Below are 19,355 nucleotides of genomic sequence, written 5' to 3'. Positions count from 1 at the left end.
TGGAACAGTGGGTGCAGTAGAGAGAATTTTTTCAGGTTCCTGTTTTCTGTGCTTCCAGAGCTAAGGGAGGGCCACACATGCTGGGAGCTGAGGTGGTACCTCAGGCTTAGCCCAGACAGAGGCTGGGAGGAGCAGGGAGCCAGGAGACTGGGGGAAGGACCTTCCAAACGAAGACCTTTGGGGTTTATCTTCCAGGCAGAGGAGGGCCATGGGCCAAGTTCACGCAAAGGGTGAGCTGACCAGAGTTGGGATTTGGAATGATTCTTTTAAAGGATCATCTACTGATTTCCACCATACCCACGGCCACAGGCCCCACCTCCAGAGCTCTGGCGTTACTCCACAGATGACGCTAGATTTGTTCTACTCTGCTCTGGGAGTTCATCATCAGTGATCTCTCTCCTCATAGCCCATGGGGGAATGCCTCTTTCTGGAAGGGTGGGGTGGGCTGGGGTAGAGCAGCCTACCTGGATTTTTCCCAAGAATCTGCCTCCCTATTACTACCCAGGCATTCAACTCAGTGGCCCGTGGGCAAGTGATGTCCAACCCAGGCTTCTAGGATTGGGCTCCCTGGCCCAAGCCCTTCTGCCCCACCGCCCTTGCTCATGTGCAGAGGACCTGCGGCTGAGATGTGGCACTAATTTAGCCCATAGTCATGCGTATATATGGGAGAGAGAGGAGAATGGCAACTCTGCGACAGGTGAGCGACTTCTCCTTTCTAGGTCCTTGGCAAACATTACTAATCAATTGCATCACTTTCACACTGAGTCAGCTCAAAGCTGCAGGCAACCAGGAACAATGAGAGTTGGTGCCTAGGGTGAAGCTGATTGACGATTCTTGACCCAGACGGGACCCAAAGGTCGGGTGGCTGTGTGTCAAAAGCCAGGCAGGAGAGGGGCAGTCACACACAAGCCAGTATTTCAGAAACCCTGAGGGTTGCCTGGGTGGTTCAGTTGGTTAAGCAACTGCCTTCAGCTCAGGACATGATCCCAGGGTCCTGAGATCGAGCCCCGCATCAGGTTCCTTGCTCAGTGGGGAGTCCCCTTCTCCCTCTCCCTCTGCCTGCCGCTCCCCCTGCTTGTGCTGTCTCTCTGTCTGTCAAACAAATAAAAATAAAATCTTAAAAAAAAAAAAAAGATTTCTCAAAAGCATGAGGTGGAGGGCAGGGCCGGGGGTGGTCAGGCTGGCCAAGCAGAACTGCAGAGGAGGTGATGATTCATGTGTGTCCAGAACTTTACAGAGCACTTTCACTAAATGCCCACAACTCTTGAGGTAGAAATTACTCACTTCCATATTACAGATGAGGCAGCGGAGGCCCAGACACATGTATTCGCCTGACATCGCCGGCAGCAGCTGCTGTCTGGTCTACCCGGAGGACACACTGCCTCTGAACTAATAGTTCACAGGTGAGCCGCTTCTCCTCAGAGTGTACCCATGAGCTGAGGCCCCCCAGGGTATAGCAGCTGAGGCTGAGCCGGCTGGTGCTGGGGGGCCCCAGCGTGATGAGGAAGGGGGCTGGGAGCCATTGCTGGTTCCCGGGGGACGTGAACATTCTCACTCTGGCCTAGTTCGAGCTACCAGAGAGGCCTCATTGAATTTGGAGTTGGGAAGAGACGAGCCAGGAGGAGGCCGCCCCAGCTCCCGGATGGCTGCTGCGTGGTTGTTCAGCTCTCCCTGGGGTCTGTGAGCCCCCACAGGCTCTTGCCTACCTGGGTGGGAGTTTCTTGCTGTTGCTTGCAAGTATAAAGGGCCTAAGAACCCTCACTGCACCTGTTGGTACGTCAGTCTCAGGGCTTGTGTTCTGGCTTCCAGCTCCTTGAACTTTCCTCCCACCCTGCTGCTCCCTCAAGGGGCGGAAGGGATAGCAAGGCCAAGCAGGAACCCTGGAGAAGGCTGGAAGCCTCACGCGGGGAGGGGTGGGGGTGGGGCTGGTGGTGCAGCCACCCTTCTAAGACCCCTGCCTGGAACCCCTTATCCCTGGTCCCTCCCTGGGGGGAGGGGGGCTCATAACCAGGCTGGGCAGCAGCTGGCACCTGCTGTGCACAGATGAGAACTGGCTTTCCAGGAGTAGCCAGGGGCCCAGAGGAGCTGGGAAGGCCCTCTCAGGACCAGGAGTGTGCTCGAGGTGGGGAGGTCACTGGCCTTTCGTCAGTCAGTAGACCCTATGTTCATCTCATTCTGGGTCACGGGGCAGAACCTGGAAGTGACCGTACTCATTTCACAGATGCACAGATGTGGCCCAGGGAGAGGCAAGGCTTTGGATAACTCAGGAGGTGGGCAGGACGGGGACCCACGCCCATGCCCTGCCCAGCCCGCCACGACCTGCCCCTGCTGGCCCGTGCACTAGGGGACATGCACAGCCCACTTGGCAACAACCTGACTCTGTCCTGCCTTCTCATCTGGAAGCCCGGTTGCGCTTCCCAGCAGCGCCCTTCTGGGAGTCACTTGCTTAGGAAGCTGATCTCAGGATAACAAAGAACGAGAGCTGCCGCCTAGTGGCCATGCAGCGGCAGGACTTCGGCTTGAATTGTGGGAATGCTGAGCCCGTGGTGGACCAGGTGGCCTGGCTGGGTCACTTGGGGTTGAGGACAAGTGGCCCGGGGTGTGTGTGTGTGTGTGTGTGTGTGTGTGCAGGGGGGGCTGCAGTGAAAGAGCAGGTATACCCTGTCCAGGGGGCAGCAGCCACTACTGAGCTCCAGGAAATGGTCTCCTGCAGCCAGAAATTCTGATTTGTAAAGAGAAGCCTGATATCCAAAATTTGATGTGAAATCTCTTGATTTTTAAACGCTGGCAACTAGTTACAAAAACATTTTTTTTAATTACAGGGGTCAAACTAAATCCATCTTCAGGCCACTATCTGTAGGCAGGCTCTGGCCTTGAGCTTAAATGGAAATCTCTTCCCTGGGGGGCTTCCCCTGAAATGCCCCCCGCCACCCCCTCCAGTGTGGGGCACTTCACACTCCCCTGAGGGTACTGAGCGAACCCCTGCTTCCAGACCTTCTGGCTCCCCACTGTGAAGGTCATGCCAGGAGACCCTTACTCGGGTCCTTGCTGCAGTCCCTCCTCCCCACCCTCAATTCTGGATCTTGAAGACTCAGAGGTAGGCCTTGCCCCAAACCACTGCTGGGCTTTTGTGCTGATTTCAAAGCTTCCCATACCCTGGCCTCCTCGCCCTCCCCCAGGACATGTTCCCACCAACTCACCTGGCAACACAACAGTTTGAGCCCCCCCATCCTCCCTCTGAAGCCATTAGGATCTACGATCCATTGGTCCTACCCATTTTGGGTCCCTCACTCCTCCCCCCAACTTCCACTCTGCGGCCCCCCATCATGGTCACCCGTGCTCTGCAGAATCTCTGGGTGCAGCTCCCACTGACGTGGGACCCAGCACCCCCCACTCCAACTCCCAGCTCCACAGCCAGTGGCCCCAGCTGGCAGGGAGACCACCTCAGTGCTGCTAGTCCCACAGAAACTCCTGCCACTAGCCCCTTTGGCTGGGAACTTGGGGCTTTCCAGAAGCCCCATGGCCCTGCCCTGTGCAGACTTGCCCCCTCTCTTGGAGATCTCTAGTTGCCCTTCTCCGTCCTCACACGTCCAACCCCCCAGTGCCCGGGCTCCCTTGGAGAACGAAAGCACTCTCCGGGAGTGTCCATGGCCCCCACCCACTCCAGACCTGCGCTCAGCCATGCTGCCCGTGTCTCTGTAAATGGGCCCCCTGCCACCCCTACCCCCCAGCACCTGGTCCCACCCAGAAACCACAGGCATCTTGTGAGAGCAGAGACCAGGACCCTCCTGTGCTCCAGCTCGCTCTGGGACCCAGAAGGCTCCACGCATCCAGCCTCAGCACCTGTCAACCCCATCTGTCCCCCAGCTTACTCTGCTCCAACCCCATACGTCTTCTAATTCCTCAGACACACGTGCCCACTCCCACCCAAGGCCTTTATCCTCTCCGTCCCTCTGCTCTCCCCCCAGGAGCTGCACGGCTCTGTCCCTCCTCCAACCATTGCTCAGATGCCCCCTTCTACCGAGAGCTCCTGGCCACTCTGTTTAAACTCTGCACCCCAGACGTGGTGACAGCAGCCCAACACTGAGTGCAGTTAATGCCCCTGAACTGTACACTTAAAAATGGTTAAAATGGTAAATATTACGCTGTTATATTTTACCACAAAAACAAACTGTACACTTCACTCCCAGCCCTGTTTTTCTCCCCAGTGCTGAACTCCTCTGTACTTTAGTCATTCTGTTCCCCCCGTAGAATGTCGGCAACATGAAGGCAGGGCTTGAATGTTTTGTCCACTGAGGTGTCCATCCCAACACCTAAAACAGTGCCCGGCACCTGCTAGGAATAGACGCTCAGTGTCTGTCAAATGCCTGACCCGTGGCCTTCTCCTTGAACTGTCACCAGGCAAAGGCGCGGGGATTGTGGGGATGTCCCTTCTAGAGTCGCCCCCACCCAACGCCACCATCCTTTCCATTTTAATGCACGTGCTGCCAGGGCGAGCCCTCGCCACCCTCCTCAACAGCTTGAATGCCATGGTTTGAAAGGGGTCCTCCAAATGGCCCTGTAACCTGGTTTATGCCCAAACGTGGGCTCTGGCTGGTCCCCAGGACAGAGTCAGGGACTGTCGGGACATAGCAGGAACGCAAAGGAGTGAGTCTGAAAGGGGAGACTAGCTGGAGCGCACCTGTCCATTTTGGGGGGCGGTGCAAGGAGTCAGGCTCTCCCGTCAGCCGCGCCTGAAGCTAACAGCTCTCAGCTGTTTCCCTCATTTGTGAGCGAGGACAGTGCCTTCCCCCGGAATTGGGAGGGGCGAGTGAGGAAAAGCAGGGAAAGCGGCACATGGGAAATGCGAGGCACAGAAGTTTTCCGGGAAGCATGCCCACATTAAGCTCTGGGCATTTGCTGACACCCCAGCAAGGGCCGCCGCCTCCTGCCCGGGGACCAACTCAGGCCGCGGCCGCCTCTCAAGAGAGGTGTAGTCCCCGGAGCAGCCTCCAGAGGGCACCACCATCACAGCGCTGAACCTTCCGTGCCTCAGTTCTGCCGCCAGGCGCGCACCTCCCACCTCTGCGCCTGAGCGAGCCCGCTGTGGCTTTGTGGATGGAAGGGTCCGCGTCGACCCTGCCCCATGTCAGGCAGGACCCTGCACACAGCAAGTAGCCCTTGCCTCCCCCTTCCCCAAGGGGATCTGACCCCATAGCCTGTGGCCCAGCACCCAGGGCACTTGCAGGGAGGGTGGCAGAATTCAGCCCTCCCACCCCTCCTGGTCCACCACTCCAGAAGCCTGGAGAGATGGGCAGGATGCGGGTGCATGTGGGAACTGGGGGCTTGCAACTGGAGGCCAGGTAGCTACGCAGGCTGGTATCTGGCATCGCCCAGGAGGGAGGTGGGGAACAGGGAGACCCCTTGCAGAGCCAAGAACAGTGACTACCACTCTCTGGCTACCCCACACTGGTCCCGGCTTCGAGAGCAGCTCTCTGGCCTGTGCCCATCTGAGCTCCCCCTCCACAGGTGGCTTCCAGAATTGGAGGCTGGAGGCAAGAGGAGGCTGGATGGGATGCCTAAAGCCTGGGTAGCCCACCCCCTGCTGCCAGATATGTTGTGTGCCCTGGTCCGGGTTCTGCCCTACTCAGTGGTGGCACTGGGCAAACAAAGCCCATCCCTGGCCTCAGCCTACTCATCCGTTAACTAAGTGTGTGTGTGTTGGGGGTCAGGGGTGTCATTACATAGATTGCCTCTCCCACGGCCTGAACTCCTGAGTATCCCAGAAGGCTGGGCAAGTTCCAGCAGTGGAGGTCAAAGGGCACCGTTGACCAATCTGAGGCTGGCAGCCGGGGCCCTGGCCCCACACCTACTATCCGGGCATCTAAGAGCAGTAATGCCTTTGCACTAGCGTATGAAGCTCAGAGGGCTGCTCCACCTGGCTTCTGAGAACAGGCAGCCTGGGGAGGGGAGGGAAGCCTTGGAAAGGCGCCCTCCCTTCTTCCCTCCCTCTTAGACAGATGGCCCCCACTGCTCCCCAGAGCCTTTAGGAAGGAGGGTGTTAGGCTGCAGGGTCTGAGAAGGCCGATGCCCAGGCCAAGATCCTAGCCACTTCACTGCCCTTTCCCTCTCGGTGCCTACCCACGACGGGAACCTCCTGGTCCGTCCCTGGGCAGCAGGCGAGGGGGGCTGGGATGGGGGCTTTGGGAGGATTCAGCAGTCATCCAGACAGACCCATTCAGGTTCCCTGCTCACACTCTCTGCCCCCAGGGAAGCTGCTAACAGCTGCAGGACTCACCCTACCGTTCACTGTTTGGGGTCCTGTGGCTTTGCTCTGAATACTGGAGTCACACCCAAGTGCCTAACTCCGCTCTGTCGCTTCCCTGCTGGAGGAACCAGGACAAGTGGCCAGCCCTCTCTGAACCTCAGGCCCCCATCTATATGAGGAAGGTAACAGACGGCCGTCCTGAGACTCTCCTAGGAAAGTGGGTGGAAGACACAGGACAAACGTCACCACCTGCTGAAGTATAAACAGGAGGCCAAGTTCCGCTTCGGGTCCTGCTCTTCAGTGGGGGTGGGGGCATTTCAGATCTGAGTGGGTGCTACGTAGGTCTCTGTCTTTGGCTCCCCCAGCCTTTAGCCCACCCCAGCCTCCCCTGCCCCTGGGAAGGTCCACACCATGCACACCTCAGGGCCGGGTGGATTCACGTTGGTCTTTTATTGGATTTTCCATGGGCATCCTGGATCCCTCAAGCTGCTACCCAGCCCCTCAGCCCTTCAGCACCTTCCTGGCTTCCGCTCTGGGGACCTCGCCGGGAGCCGCCAGCCGGGCACCGTCTTCTCCCGAGGCCCCACAACAACTGGGGGGGGGGGCAGGCTCAGCCTGCTTCCTTGAGACAAACCCGGTTTTCCCACGGCCTCCTCTTTGTGCCAGGCTGCCCACGCAGGGGCGCGTTCCTGCATCGGGCACAGCCACGCTCTCCTGGGGACTAGGCTCTGGCCCAGACCCTGGGCGGTGCCTTCCCAGCTCGGACCACTTCAGACCCCGCACAGCACAGCACTGCAGGCTCAGACCTAAAGCTTGGTGTTGAGGTGCAGGAAGTGGGGTGCTGCGTAGGCTGCAGCAGGTGGCACGTGCCATGCGGACGAGGCTGGGCAAAGTCTGTGGCGAAGGGCGCTGTTGAAGGACGCCGGCGGGAAGTGCATCAGACCCGTGGCCATGGGTGAGGGCGCTGTCGTGGCCAGGAAGTGGGCCGGGAAGGCAGGGATGACCAGGGGGCTGAAGGGGAGTGTGGCCTGGCCCTTTAAGTGGTCCGGGGCGCCGGCAAAGTTCAGCGGGCAACGCAGCATGGTGCCCCTATAGGCCTCGGGGAGGGCAGGCCCCAGTGCGGGGCCCAGCAGGCAGGACACGGCCAAGCCAGACCCCATGGATTTGGCCCCACACTCCTTGGCGTCCACCTCCTTAAGAAAGGGAGACACGGCCCGCAGTTTTTTGCCACCATGAGCAAAGCCCTCCTCTTCCAAGCTGCGCTTGGTGCTCAGGCCTGGGCTGCTAGGGAAGGTAGGGAGGGGAGCAGGGCTCTCGGCAGGGACCTTGGCCATGGGGGACACCCAGCAGGCTTTGGGCTTGGGGTAGGGGCTGCCCTTCCTAGAGCCACCTTTATGGAAGGCAGACGGGCGGCTGACGTCCCCGCCCCACACCAGCTGGGGCTCCTTGACCGCCAGGCCCTCCTCTTTGCCAGGAGGCCCCAAGAGCACCCCATCTTTAAAACTGGGGAAGAAGTCCCGGGGGTGCTGGCTGACGGGCTTTAGCACCTCAGTGGGGTACGCATGGAAACAGCCAGTGAAGATGGGGGCTGGCAGGCGGGGACCCGCCGGAGCCTCCCTGAGGCTGCCACCAGGGGCCTGTAACCCCTCCTGAGGGCTCAGCCGGTGCCTGGAGTTCTCAGCCGGCTTTCCTGGGCTCTGTGGACTTTCTGAGATGAGCACAGCTGGGGAGGCCTGGGGGTCCCCATTAGGGCTGGCTGCCCCATGGCGACAGCCCTCCTCCTGGCACCGCAAGGCCTCTGCCTTGCTCACCTGCGCCAGGAGCTTCTTTTTGGCCAGTGGTGACATGATGCCGTGTGTTCCTTTGCAGTAGAAGTTGGACAGGAGCCGCTTGTAGGCCTCAGGGCAGCCGCTGGCACCCACGAATGGTAGCGAGGGCCCCAGGGCCAGGCCTGGCTGCTCCGCGCCCTCCCTGGGGGGCTCCTGGCTGGGAAGCCGTGCCTGGTCAGCGGCAGCGCCAGTTTTCGTCTTTCCAGGCACCATCTACAAGGAGAAAAGGCCATGCCTCAGGGTTGGGTGTGAGCCACGTATCCTGACCTAGGGACCCCATGGCAGCAAGGGTGCAGAGGCATACCCAAGAGCCTCTGTTAGCCCTTCCAGCACCTTTGTGAGAAGTTTACCAAAGGTATCCTGTCCTCTGAGCAGGCACAGTCTGGTATCAGGACCCAGGGCCTGGTGACCAAGGTGCAGACTGGAGTTCAGACCCGACATGGCCCCTCATTAGAACTTGCACAGCCATTACCCTGGAGCCCCCCACCGATCTGCCCTCAGAGCAGGGTCTGGGTATTCTGGGCAGGGAGCTCTGCAGCCATGGCGCGGGAGGGGAGAGGGAGGCCCATGGTCCGCTCATGGCCCCAGGCAGACTCAGCAGTTACCTGGTCCAACCGCTTCTCCTCCTTGGCCTTCTTCGGCTTCTCAGGGGCCCCGTCATCCCCCCGGGTCTCCTTGGTCATCTTGTACTGCTTCCTGGGCTTGGAAGGGGGCAGCGGCTTGTCGTCCTCCCCCTTCAGATGCCGCACATAGGGGAGCACCAGCCTGAGGAGGAGGAGAGCGTGTCTGCCAGGAGGCCAGCCTGGCAGGCACACGGCACACATCCCGTCTCCCTGCACCCGGCCTCCCCACACCCTGAACACCCCTGCCCGCCTCTGGGGCCCGTGCTCTTCCTCCTCTTGTCTGTGAGGCCCGCAGCCCGGCCGCCCTGCACGGCTCTGGGCTGGGATGAGCACAGCGCGCGCTACTCAGACAGCCCATGGCATGGCCACGCTGCCCCCCACTCCTGGCCCCACCACAGCTGGGCCCTGCTCCGGGGTGAAGGCCGAGGTGTCCTGTAGCCAGGGTCTTGCCCAGCCATACCTCTCGTAGTGGCGGCGTGTGCACGTGGCCGCGCTCGTGCTGCCCGGGCTGCCCCCCAGCTCATCGTACACGTTCTTCCAGAGGCGGCGGCCGGTCACCTGCAAGGGCACCACGTGAGAGCACGACCACGCGCGCTCCCCTGGTGGTGGGGTGTCCTGGCAGCTCCAGGGGAGCAAGGGATGGGGGCAAGGACTGCAGTTTTGCAGCTGCTTCTTCAGCAGTGGCAGGGGGTGTGGGGGGGCTCCCCTGGCCGCTAGCCAGTTCTCCCTCCCAGGGGCCGCTGCCTGACTGCCGGCCAAGCAGCTTTCCCGGCACGCGGGGCAGGGGGAAGACAGAACAGATGGGAAGACAGGAAAACTGCTTTGAACAGCAAAGTACCAGTGGGCAAGGCAGGCCCTCTTCCCGACAGCATGCAGGAGAGCTGCAGAAGGGGCAGGATTTGGGACCTTCCTCTTCCTCCTCTCTGGCCGTGAGGACAGCTCTGTCCCCAGAACAGGCTCTTCCTCCCCAGGTCCCCACAGGGTACAGTGGGATGGGCTGCGGGATGCCACATGCTGAGGACTCAGAGGTACCCTCCTTACCATCTCATAGGCCCCCAGCTTCTCCACTGCTTTGTAGATTTTCCACAGGTTAACTGGAGAAGAAAAAGGGCAGGGCCGCTGTCAGTTTCTGTGGGGGGAAGGGGCAGCCGGCAGCCCATTCCCATGGACCTGTCGGGCAGGCACAGAACCAGCACACACCCGGACAGGGCCATTGCAATGGATGGCTGGGCCAGGCCCTGAGCACTGGGGGCCCGGTGGCCGGTGAGGACAGAAATCCGGCCCCACCCACCGCAGCCCTGTGCCTGGACGGGGGTGCCCTTTCTGTGTGTAACCCCTGTGGGCTGGCATCGCCCAGGGCTGCCCAGAGTGGAAGTGCCTGCCCGACACCCTGCCTGGACGGGATCCCCTGCCGGGCTCCCCCTCCCTGCCTGCACCCCAGGGACGCACTCTGCTTGAAGCCGAGATGGGGCACCCTCTCGATGGGCGTGTGTCGCTCCTTCATGAACTTGTAGAGGCTGACCAGGAAGGCCTGCTCCTCCTCCCGCTCCTGGTCCTCCTCCCGCTCCCCGCCTGCCTCGGGGGAGTCCTGGGGAAAGAACAGGAGGCATTGGGATGAGCCCCCAGTTGGTGGGCGGCTGGGGACAGGCGGAGCCACTGGCTGCTGGGGAGGAAGGTGGGGCGTGGCCCCCAACCGCAAGCTCCCACAGGAGGGAGCAGGCCCCCGGCGCCCAGCTTACAGCTCTGGGCCGGAGTGCCTGTTTCTGGCATCAGAAAGGCGTAGTTGTCAGCTGTTAGTGCCCAGGACCCCAGGTCGGGCTCCACGGGGGCCCGGCTCCAGGCCCGGCCACAGGAGCAGCCCCGCAGCTTCAGGCTCTCTCCAGGCACAGGCCATTTCTCTATCTTGCTCTAGATTTATCTGCGTCTCAGCTCCTCTACCAGACTGTGAGTTCCCGGTGGCAGGCTCCCAGGGACCCCTGCGGTCAAAGCCGAAGGAACAAAGTGCTTGGTGTGTTCTGGCACTGCAGGGCCGTGTGTCCACCGAGCCTCCGCCATGGCGGCCTGCCCCTCGGAGCCGCAGGTGTGCCTGCCTTCGGGGTGGTGAAGGCCTACCCTGGGTTCCCGACACATGTCTGTCAGATGCCCAGGACTTTCGCTGTCTGCCTCCAGAGGGGCCATTTCTGCTGAGGCTACTCATTTGTTTGGTGGCTCAGGGCAGAGGGGTGTGGGCGGGCTGGGGCTCAGGGCTTCGAGAACAGACAGCTCCTGGGTCCGAGGCCCCGAACACTGGAAGGACATAAATCATCTGGGCCGGAAACAGTACAGAGAGCCGTGCGTTCCCACAATATGCAAGTACCACTGCCGTGTTTCTGACCCCTGATAACAAATGGCACACGAACTCTCGCGTCCCCCCTAAGACACTGTCATGTGCTGGGGACCCCGGCAGCTGGTGCAACGCGGGCCTCGGAAGGAAGGCGCGCTCTCGGCCGCTCCTCCCGTGACTCGCCGCTTCCACGCAAGCTGTTAAGAACTGCTACCACCTGCCGCTACTCTTCTACGTGGATCAGGACTCTTACCCCAGACTCTGCCACCAACCAACGGCCAAAGGAGTGGCGTGGGGGCGGACGCTCTACAACGTCACCCATGGCTCCCTGAGACTACGCTCACCAGAACGGCCTCAGTGGTCTGAGGGATGCTGATACGCGCGCCGTGAACTTGGAGGGACGCACGGATTCACATGCGGTTTATCCTAAGACAGTGCTTTTACCTGTTTTATTCATCAGGGCTCCAGGCAAATCATTTGCTAAAAGGGTTCTGCTAGGAAAACTAAGTCTGGAACCCCTGCCTCGGGTGACGGGTGGGTCCTCCCTCCCTGGCTCCCAGCTCCCACACCTCCTGATGCAGGCCCGAGACTGTGGGGCTGGAGGATAGGGAACACACCCTCCTGAGAGCTGGGGGAGTCCCCAGGTTCACCTGGGAGGCTGTGCACAGGGGAGGGGGGAGGGCAGGGAAGAGACTCCCCAGGGGTCGCCAGACTCACCTCCGGATGGACGGGGCTCTGGCTCCTGCTTTGCTCACCATCGGGTTGAGGGGACACAGATGGGTCTAGGGGATCGCCCTCCTCTGACTGTTTCCTTTTCCCTTTGACAGGAGGTGCTGCAAGGAGAGAAGCAAAGGGGAGGAGAAGGGAGAGAGAGAGCGAGCACTTGAGATGCAGACCTGAAGAACTGGCAGTGAGGAGAGGTCCTCCCACCCCCCATGGGAACCTGACAGGTGGGAAGCGACTTCTTCCTTCTGCCATGTGTCCTCTGTCCCCTGGTTGCATGCAGGCTGGCCCTCTACACGCACTTACGGGCTCACCCTGGTGGCCGACTCTGCTCTCTCTCCTCTCTGTGGGGCTCACCCCCAACTGGGCCCTATGCCTGCTGCTGTTCCTTCCTCTGTTTCAGCCAGCCCCCAACGTCTTTGAAGGAAACCCTAAACCACCCCGAGGGTCAAGTCAGGAGGGTAAGGTTGGCGCCGTGGTGCTCAGGGAAAGCTTGTCTCCGAAACCTGCCCCACACACAGGCCGAAAGTTTTCACAGTGCCTCAGCCGACGTGGGAAAGCTGCTGAGGTTCCCATGTTTGTGGGTCCAAAAGCACCATGGCGGGCACTTGGATCCTCCAGGAATAATCGAGAAGACTAGAAGCTCCTGATTATGAAACCTCAGACCTTTCTATGAGCACCTGCAGAGTTCGGACTGCCCCTAATTAGGCCACTTGCTCCTCTCACCTGCAAGGGTCTGGTGACCTTTCAGGTCTCACCTGACAAGCCACTTCCTCTGGGCAGCCTTTCTCAGCCCCCAGCCAAGCACAGCACTCCTGCGTCACCTCGGCGACTCCCAGCTACCCGGACTCGACTGCCCACCGCAGAGGCCCCCCAGCACCCCACACAGTAGGTGCCAGGTTTCAGGGAGAGGGAACGACTCTCACAACCTGCATGGGACAGGACTGGAGTTTTCTGAGGGCAGCCATGAGCTGACGGCTGCAGAAACACAACGCCTGCATCCCTGCAAAAACCCCTGCACCGCCGACGGGGCCAGCGGGACACCTGAGCTCAGGAGCCCATGTCGTCAGATCACCCTTGCTCTCTTTCTAACCTGCCTTTCCTTTTTGTTAGGCGAGTGTGAACTGCCCCAGTCTCCTGGTTTGCTCCAGCCCAGGAAATCCTTCCTGCTGGGCACCTCTGAGATTCCCTGCCTGTCCTAGAGAGAAAAAGAATCTCCATAACAACCATAAACCCAGACCAGCATGCCCCCCCCCCCCCCGGGGGCCAGAGCCTCTGAGTGTCCCCTTCAGTAGCTGCTCACAGAAGCGCGCCACCGGGCTTGCCACGCCTCACTCCTGCTGTGTGGGTCCCTGGCTCTGATGTAGTCTCAGAAGGGAGCTCATTTTAAAGAGGGGGGAACTGAAGCCAGAGAGGCTAAGTTGCTTGTCTCCCTAGGAGACCCGGGCTCAAAACAAGGTCTGTCTGACAACCAGGCCAAGGGGCCTGGCCTCACCACCACGGTGGCTGCTGTTGTGCCCACCACAGAGGTCACATGTGCGGAGACTTGATGAAGAGTCCAAACAAGCCTGGAGGAGAAACCCATGCTAAGGCTTGTCAAAAAGAAAGACACCCTGGCCCTCCTCTCAGGCTGGCTTCTGACCACTCAAGACATGGTCAATAGCCAGAAATAACTGTTAACAACTGAACCCACCCCACCCCACCCCACCCTACCCAGCAGGCTGATGCCTTTCCTGCTGAGTTCTCCAGTGACTCTGTGCCTCAGTCTTCCCTTCTGTGAAATGGGAGAGAAACACCCTTGAGTCCTTTCCTCACTGTCCCCGAACTGAAGTCTCCCAGGTCACTGGCACACCTGCTTTCACCAGCTCTTCTGCTTGCCCCCTGCCCCCTCCACCTGTTTTCACACCCTCTCTGCCTTCCTTCCCTCTTGCCCAGCTTCTGGGCATCAAAGGACTCTCTCCATCCTGAGTCACTCCATGGGGTGTTACTGCTGTTTCTCACTGGATCCTGCCGGCAAACTTGCTATGTGCCCCTGGCAAGTCGTGCCCTCGGCCTCCAAAGCATAAGGTGGTAGGCCCAGGGCCCACTAGAATCACCAGAGAGCATTTTAAGGACACTGATGACTGTGTCCCCCACCCCCCACCCCAGTTTAAGCTTCTGCAGGGGGCATCAGAATTTAAAGCTCCCCAGCGGATCTCAAAGGGCAGCCAGTTTGAGAGCCACTGGGCCCGAGGACCTCTGTCCCTTCTGCTTGGTTCCAGAGTTGGTGAGCTCTGCCTGGGCCACACTGAGGAAAACCTCCTGGAGTGGGGCACTCGGGTTACCTGGAAAGGAGGTCACCAATCTGAGCTGTTGAACCCCAGAAAGGAAAAGGATTCGATCTCTTGCCTGGAGCCACAAAGGGAAACGCTCTCTTTATCTTTGTGTCCAGCTGAGTCCCCAAATGAACTCAGCCTCCCTTCTCTCCCGCCCAGGCTAGCTAGCATGCTCTCTGCCCAGCAGGGCCTTCTGGGCCCCCACTTCCATACTCTTAGCCGAGGGAGAGCCCCCTCTTTCTCCAAGAAGCCCTCTGTCCTGTCCCTGTCTCCCCTAAACCCTCCCTTCCCCAGTCATTTGTAGATCAGGGTTCCAGATAATCTTCATTTGGAAAAGGGTTCTGCTATGAAAACTAAGTCTGAACCCGTCCCACTCTCATCACAAAGCTCAGATGCCCTATTGTAACGGGGAGGTGGATCCATTTTGCAAGGAGAAGACCTCTGCTTGCCAAAAGATTGTCATTCAGACATGGCTTTTTCCATCCAGGAAGCGATAATGACAATAACAGTGATTATTATTTCATTGTTTACTTTGAACACACCTGGAATCTATAAGGTGTGAGATAGGGATCTAATCTTATTTCCCCCAGTGGTTAGGTGGTCCCAATATAGACTGAGTGATGCTCTTCCCCCAATGATTTGAAATGCTACTCTACCCATAATCTAAAGGCTGATAAGGAACACATTTGAAATTGTTTCTGGACTTTTCTGTTCTGTTTCATTCACTGTGGCATGCCGGCACTGGTGCACGCTATTTGAATTGTAGAACAGCTTACTATCCACAGGGCAAGTCCCCCATCATTAGTCTTTCTAAATCATTTTTTCTGAACTTCAGGATAACTTTATCACATTCCCTTAAAAAAGAAAACAAACCACTGGGGTTTTGGTTGAATTGCATTTAAATTTAGCAATTACTTTGAAGAAAAGTAACACCTTTCTGATACTGCTGTCTCACAGATTCCGGCCTCCCTTTGCTGTCCTCAGACGTTCCTTCTTAAAGGCCCTGCGTGTTTCCCGTGGAGCTTATTCCTCAGGTTTTGTGCAGCTAGATAATAGTGTGAGAAAAGCTTTGGCACCCTACAGTAAGACTTGGCTCCACAGCCGCTGCTCTTTCCTCCTGTCACTGTTGGGAAGGGGACAGGGGGCTTCTGGCTGGGCCAGGATATGAGCCCCTGGTGACTCAGTGCCTCGCTGAGTGCCAGGAGTGCTGGGCAGGGGGCGGCAGAGTGCTGGGCAGGGGGACTGCCCAAGGCCCTTCTGGTATTGGGAATCTGATTTCTGTTTAACTCCGTGGCTTGTGTTGAAGTCAAGCTTAAGCCCCAGGTCCAAAAAACCACAGCAGTGAAGAGGTTGGTTTAAGTCACTAACTCCCGAAGAGGACGCCCCCTGAAGGCTGCTTGTTCTTAAGCCGTCCCCTATTTCCCTCTCCATACTGGACACTCCACCAGCTCCAACCAGTGCTCCTGGGGGGCCTTGGACTAGGCAGTTTTGGACACTGCTTCACTGAATCTGCCCAGCCACCAGTGGATACTATCTCCCCTTTCTACAGACACAACACGTAAGGATCCCAGAGGTTCAGTAACTCTCCTGAGGTCACACAGCTTCCTAGTGGCAAAGCTGGGATTCACAACCACAGCAATCTGACTGTCCCAAGGCTCTGAACCCTGAGATCCAGGGTTCTGAACGGAAGCAGGGAGTCCCCAAGCTCCTTATCTGCTCAAAGGGTGTTGTGGGCTTGCTTCTCGCCCCGAGTGGGTCTGCAATCTCCCATCACACCACTCCTGTTAATCTGCTAAAAAGAGTCTGCCTCCGCAGACAAGCTGAAAGCAGATAGGAGCGGGGCAGGAGAGGGGCGAAGGGGCTCTGACTCCACAGAGGGGCGTGGTTCAACGTCAGCCTCTGCAGCTTCCCCGTCCGCGTCCGATGTTCCAAGAACAAAGTGAGGAAGAAGGCTTCCCACACAAACCACAGCCAAATGTGTGAGTGTGTACACAGACCCCCCCCAATGTACGCACCCCCCCCATGGGGAGATCTGAGGTCTGCCTGTCGGGATCACGCCCCGCCCCTCTGTGTCTCACGGTCCAGAGCACCGTGGGGCAAGGAACAGGTGCTCCACAGACAGCGGCAGGGATGAAGTGTGAGCCCCTTGGTCTCAGACGCTCCCAGTACAGAAAGGGGCGTGGGTTGTGACTAGTTCAAGGCCACAGAGCCTGTCAGAGACCTAATGCCAGACTGCACCACCTATAGCTATCTCCTCTCTCTCTCTCCTCTCTCTTCCCTCTCCCTCCCTCCCCCTTCCTCCCCCTTCTTTCTAGGCCTGCCCCGCCCCATTCACCCTTGGTGTGATGGGAAGGAAGCAACACTTCCTTTCATGAAAAGTCACCCACTGGGAGCACTGCGTCAATTACGACAATAATGGTAACAGCAGTCTCAATAACAACCAGCAGAAAAGGCCCCACCTCGCCCGAGGTTGTTGGCTTAAGTTTCTCTTCGTTTGAGCTGGAGCTGAAACAAAGAGAGCCTTTGAGGCGGCCCGTCCACTCTGCGGCCCAGGAGCCGGCTGCCTGGCAGAGTCTCGGTGTGGTGCTCGCTCCAGTGGGCAGTTTGGGGAGGGAGGAGCTGCCAAGGGCTGTGCTCCAGCCAGCACTGAGGACAGACGAGCTGGATATGGGACCCCTGAAAATACAGGGCACAGCCTCTCCCACAGCCCTGCCTCAGTGTCTCAGCCGGGGCTTGGGGGCAACAGCATTTGAGCGCAGCGGGGGCCAAGATGACAGTCTTGAGAGAAATACAAAAGGGTAGGGGGCATGGGAGCTCCAAATGTAAGACTACCAACTCCTAACGCCACTGGGACGCCTGTTCCCATTTTGCCAGCTCTGGTATGTCCTAAAAGACCCTATTCCGGACTAGGCTAACTCCCCACTGTCCCGCCTCTCCAAGTCTGGAAGGTATTTGATAACAGTAACAATTCCACTTATGGATGGTTTCCTATGTCCCCGTGAACTTGTGTTTCCATTCCACCTATGGAGAAACCAGGCTCAGTGGCTTGCCCAAGACATGGCCCAAGACTAGAGACACAGCCAGGATGGGAGGAAGGCTGCCTAACTCCTGCTTGGGGCACTCCATGGCCTACTGCTTTTCCACCCCCCCACCCCCCACCCAGAGACCCCAGGGGCCTAGGGGGAGTGTGTGCAGTACCTGGCCAGTTTTCCATCAGGTAACAGGAGAGCAAGAGGGAGGAGAGAGGTGTTGGAGGCTTGCTTCTCCCTCACAGCCAGACCTCACTCTAAGCCTCAGTTCCTCTGACTGGATACCAAAGAAAGAGGGCCTGATCCTCTGAGGTCCTTTCTACCTCTGCCACTCAAGAGTTCTAGCCCCAGGCGCGTGCCCGGGGCTCTGGTGGAGTCTGGAACTCCACTCTCTCCCGGCCAGAGTCTCTAGCCACCATCTCCCACCCCTCCTTTGTCCCGGCGGGCACGCAGGCTAGACGGGCGTGTAGGCTAGACGCAGAGACGCTGACGCCCCCAACAGTGGTCCTCCGCAGGGGGTGAAAGCACCTGTTAGCCTCCCCTTGGCCCCGCAGACTTTTCCGGCGGCTAACCACCCGGCAAACAAAGGGCCGCTGGGCCCGGCCAGCGCAGTGCCCCCAGACCCGCACCCTGAGCCCGCGCGGTCCGACGCTTGGAAAGCCCCGCCACCCCCCTCCCCACGTCGGCGGGGCTGGGGGACCCGAAACCCGCCTGAGGGCGCCCCCGGGACACTCTGCGGAGGGACCGAGATGCGGCCACTCCGCAGCTCCGGCTGAGCGAGAAGCCAAACATCTCTCCTCGCACGCTCGCAGCCTAAGCTTCAACTCTCACCCCCCATCACTCCCGGGGCCACCACCCTGTCCCTTCTGGAGACCCGAGGAAAGAGAAGAAAAACACAAGAAAGAAGACGACAGCAAAGAGGGGAGCTATCTTTTTCCTGCCGGCGGGCAGAAGAGGATGGACAGGAGACAAGAATAAGAGAACGGAGAGGAAAAGAGAAAAGGGAAGAGAAAAGAGAAAGAGAAAGGGTAGGGGGCGGGAAGCCGGTAACCGCCGAAGGATCAGAACACCCCTCTGCTGAAAGAGGAACAGTTGATTCTTCAAAGTGCATTGAGCAAGTTCTTCAAAACCCGCGCAGAGTCACTTTCAGGAAACGGCGGCCGCAGTGGAAAGCGCCCCGCGAGCGCCCAGGGACCCCGGTGCCTCTTCTCCGCGGCGCCGGCGAGTTCTGAGAACCGCGGGGATGTGGCGGGGCGGGGCGGGGGGGGCAAATGGGGGCTGGGAGGCAGAGAAACTGCTGCGGACAGCCTGTCACAACAAATTAGCTGAGACCAGCTCGAGATTGAAACCACAGCAGGAAGTGGGATGACAGAACCGTACAGGACTTGGTAAATTTCAGCCAAAAGACGACGAAAAGAGTTTCGAGATAAACGTCCGGGAAGCCCCTGGCCGCCAAAACTTTTTCTCTCCTTTTTTCGAAGAGTGTGCGCCGACACCCAGCCTCACTCCTCCCGCGCAGGGCGGAGGGCGCTGGCGCCCCAGGACGGGCTAGGTCGCCCGCGCCTTCGCCCGGGAGTCCACCCCCGGCCCCGCTCCGCCCCTCCTAGCGGCCCCGACGGCCACGAGGGCCCGGAGAGGATCCGGCAGGGCAACGTCGCCCTCTCCGCGGGGCTGCCAGCCCCGTCCCGGGACAGGCCACGGAGCCTCTTACCCATGGCCCGGCGAGGTCCCTCGGCGCCCGCCCGAGACCCTCCGCACGCCCTGCTCTCCAACCCCGCGCTCTCCGCGCAACTGGCCCGGGGCGCCGCAAGCCTGCCGCCTCCCCACAGTCCCGCCCCGCCCCTCCACGCCCGTGCACCGCCCCCGCCGCGCTCTGGGCTCCGGTTGGTGGGCCCAATTCTTCCGCGCGGGGGCGGGAGCCGCCCCCTGAGCCCGAGGACCTCTGGGAGTTGTAGTGCGCTTTTCGTCTCCCCAAGCTCAGAGACCCAGGTATCTGAAGTAGGCTCTTCGCTTAGAGGGGCTGAGGCAGGACACCCAGGAATCACTGCTGCCTGTGCCTCAGGACTAGCTCCAAAACCACTCTTGGAAAATTCCTCCTTCCTCGTCAGTAGGGCACTGGGGCTGAGTGGGGTGAGCAAAGTGCCTCTGACTTTGACTTGAACTGGGTCATGGGTATTTTCCAACTCCCACCCAGACCAGCACAGAAGTAGAGGTGGATGGTGTTAGCTAAACAAGGCCCCCTGCCCAAACTAGCAAGTAAGACCTT

At 59.4% G+C, this 19,355-nt stretch overlaps 1 protein-coding gene across 2 annotated transcripts; it reads right to left on the bottom strand.

The window, feature by feature from the left end:
* Positions 1-6,678: 6,678 nt before the first annotated feature.
* Positions 6,679-18,909, bottom strand: ARID5A (AT-rich interaction domain 5A). 2 transcript variants are annotated; one of them, XM_026479770.4, is made up of 7 exons: positions 18,801-18,909; positions 11,740-11,855; positions 10,149-10,287; positions 9,741-9,793; positions 9,160-9,257; positions 8,682-8,841; positions 6,679-8,289 (listed from the first exon to the last, which is right to left on the bottom strand). In XM_026479770.4, exons 1-7 carry the CDS (start codon positions 18,802-18,804, stop codon positions 7,054-7,056), a joined length of 1,806 nt encoding a protein of 601 aa, XP_026335555.2. In that variant the 5' UTR covers positions 18,805-18,909; the 3' UTR covers positions 6,679-7,053. The 2 variants fall into 2 exon arrangements, with proteins under 2 accessions (XP_026335555.2, XP_026335565.2); XM_026479780.4 differs by lacking the exons at positions 10,149-10,287; positions 18,801-18,909 and having other exon boundaries at positions 11,740-11,843.
* Positions 18,910-19,355: the final 446 nt, after the last annotated feature.

Source organism: Ursus arctos, unplaced genomic scaffold (genome assembly GCF_023065955.2).
Source record: "Ursus arctos isolate Adak ecotype North America unplaced genomic scaffold, UrsArc2.0 scaffold_8, whole genome shotgun sequence".
In the NCBI taxonomy this organism is placed as follows: Eukaryota; Metazoa; Chordata; class Mammalia; order Carnivora; family Ursidae; genus Ursus; species Ursus arctos.
The sequence above is the reverse complement of the archived record's forward strand: the minus strand, read 5'-3'. Positions and strand labels throughout refer to the sequence as shown.

Coding starts and splice junctions, on each gene's coding strand:
- ARID5A (XM_026479770.4), bottom strand. Junction 10,288..11,739: donor AGAGCCCCGTCCATCCGGAG/GTGAGTCTGGCG, acceptor TTCTTTCCCCAG/GACTCCCCCGAGGCAGGCGG. Junction 8,842..9,159: donor ACACGCCGCCACTACGAGAG/GTATGGCTGGGC, acceptor CCTCCTCCTCAG/GCTGGTGCTCCCCTATGTGC.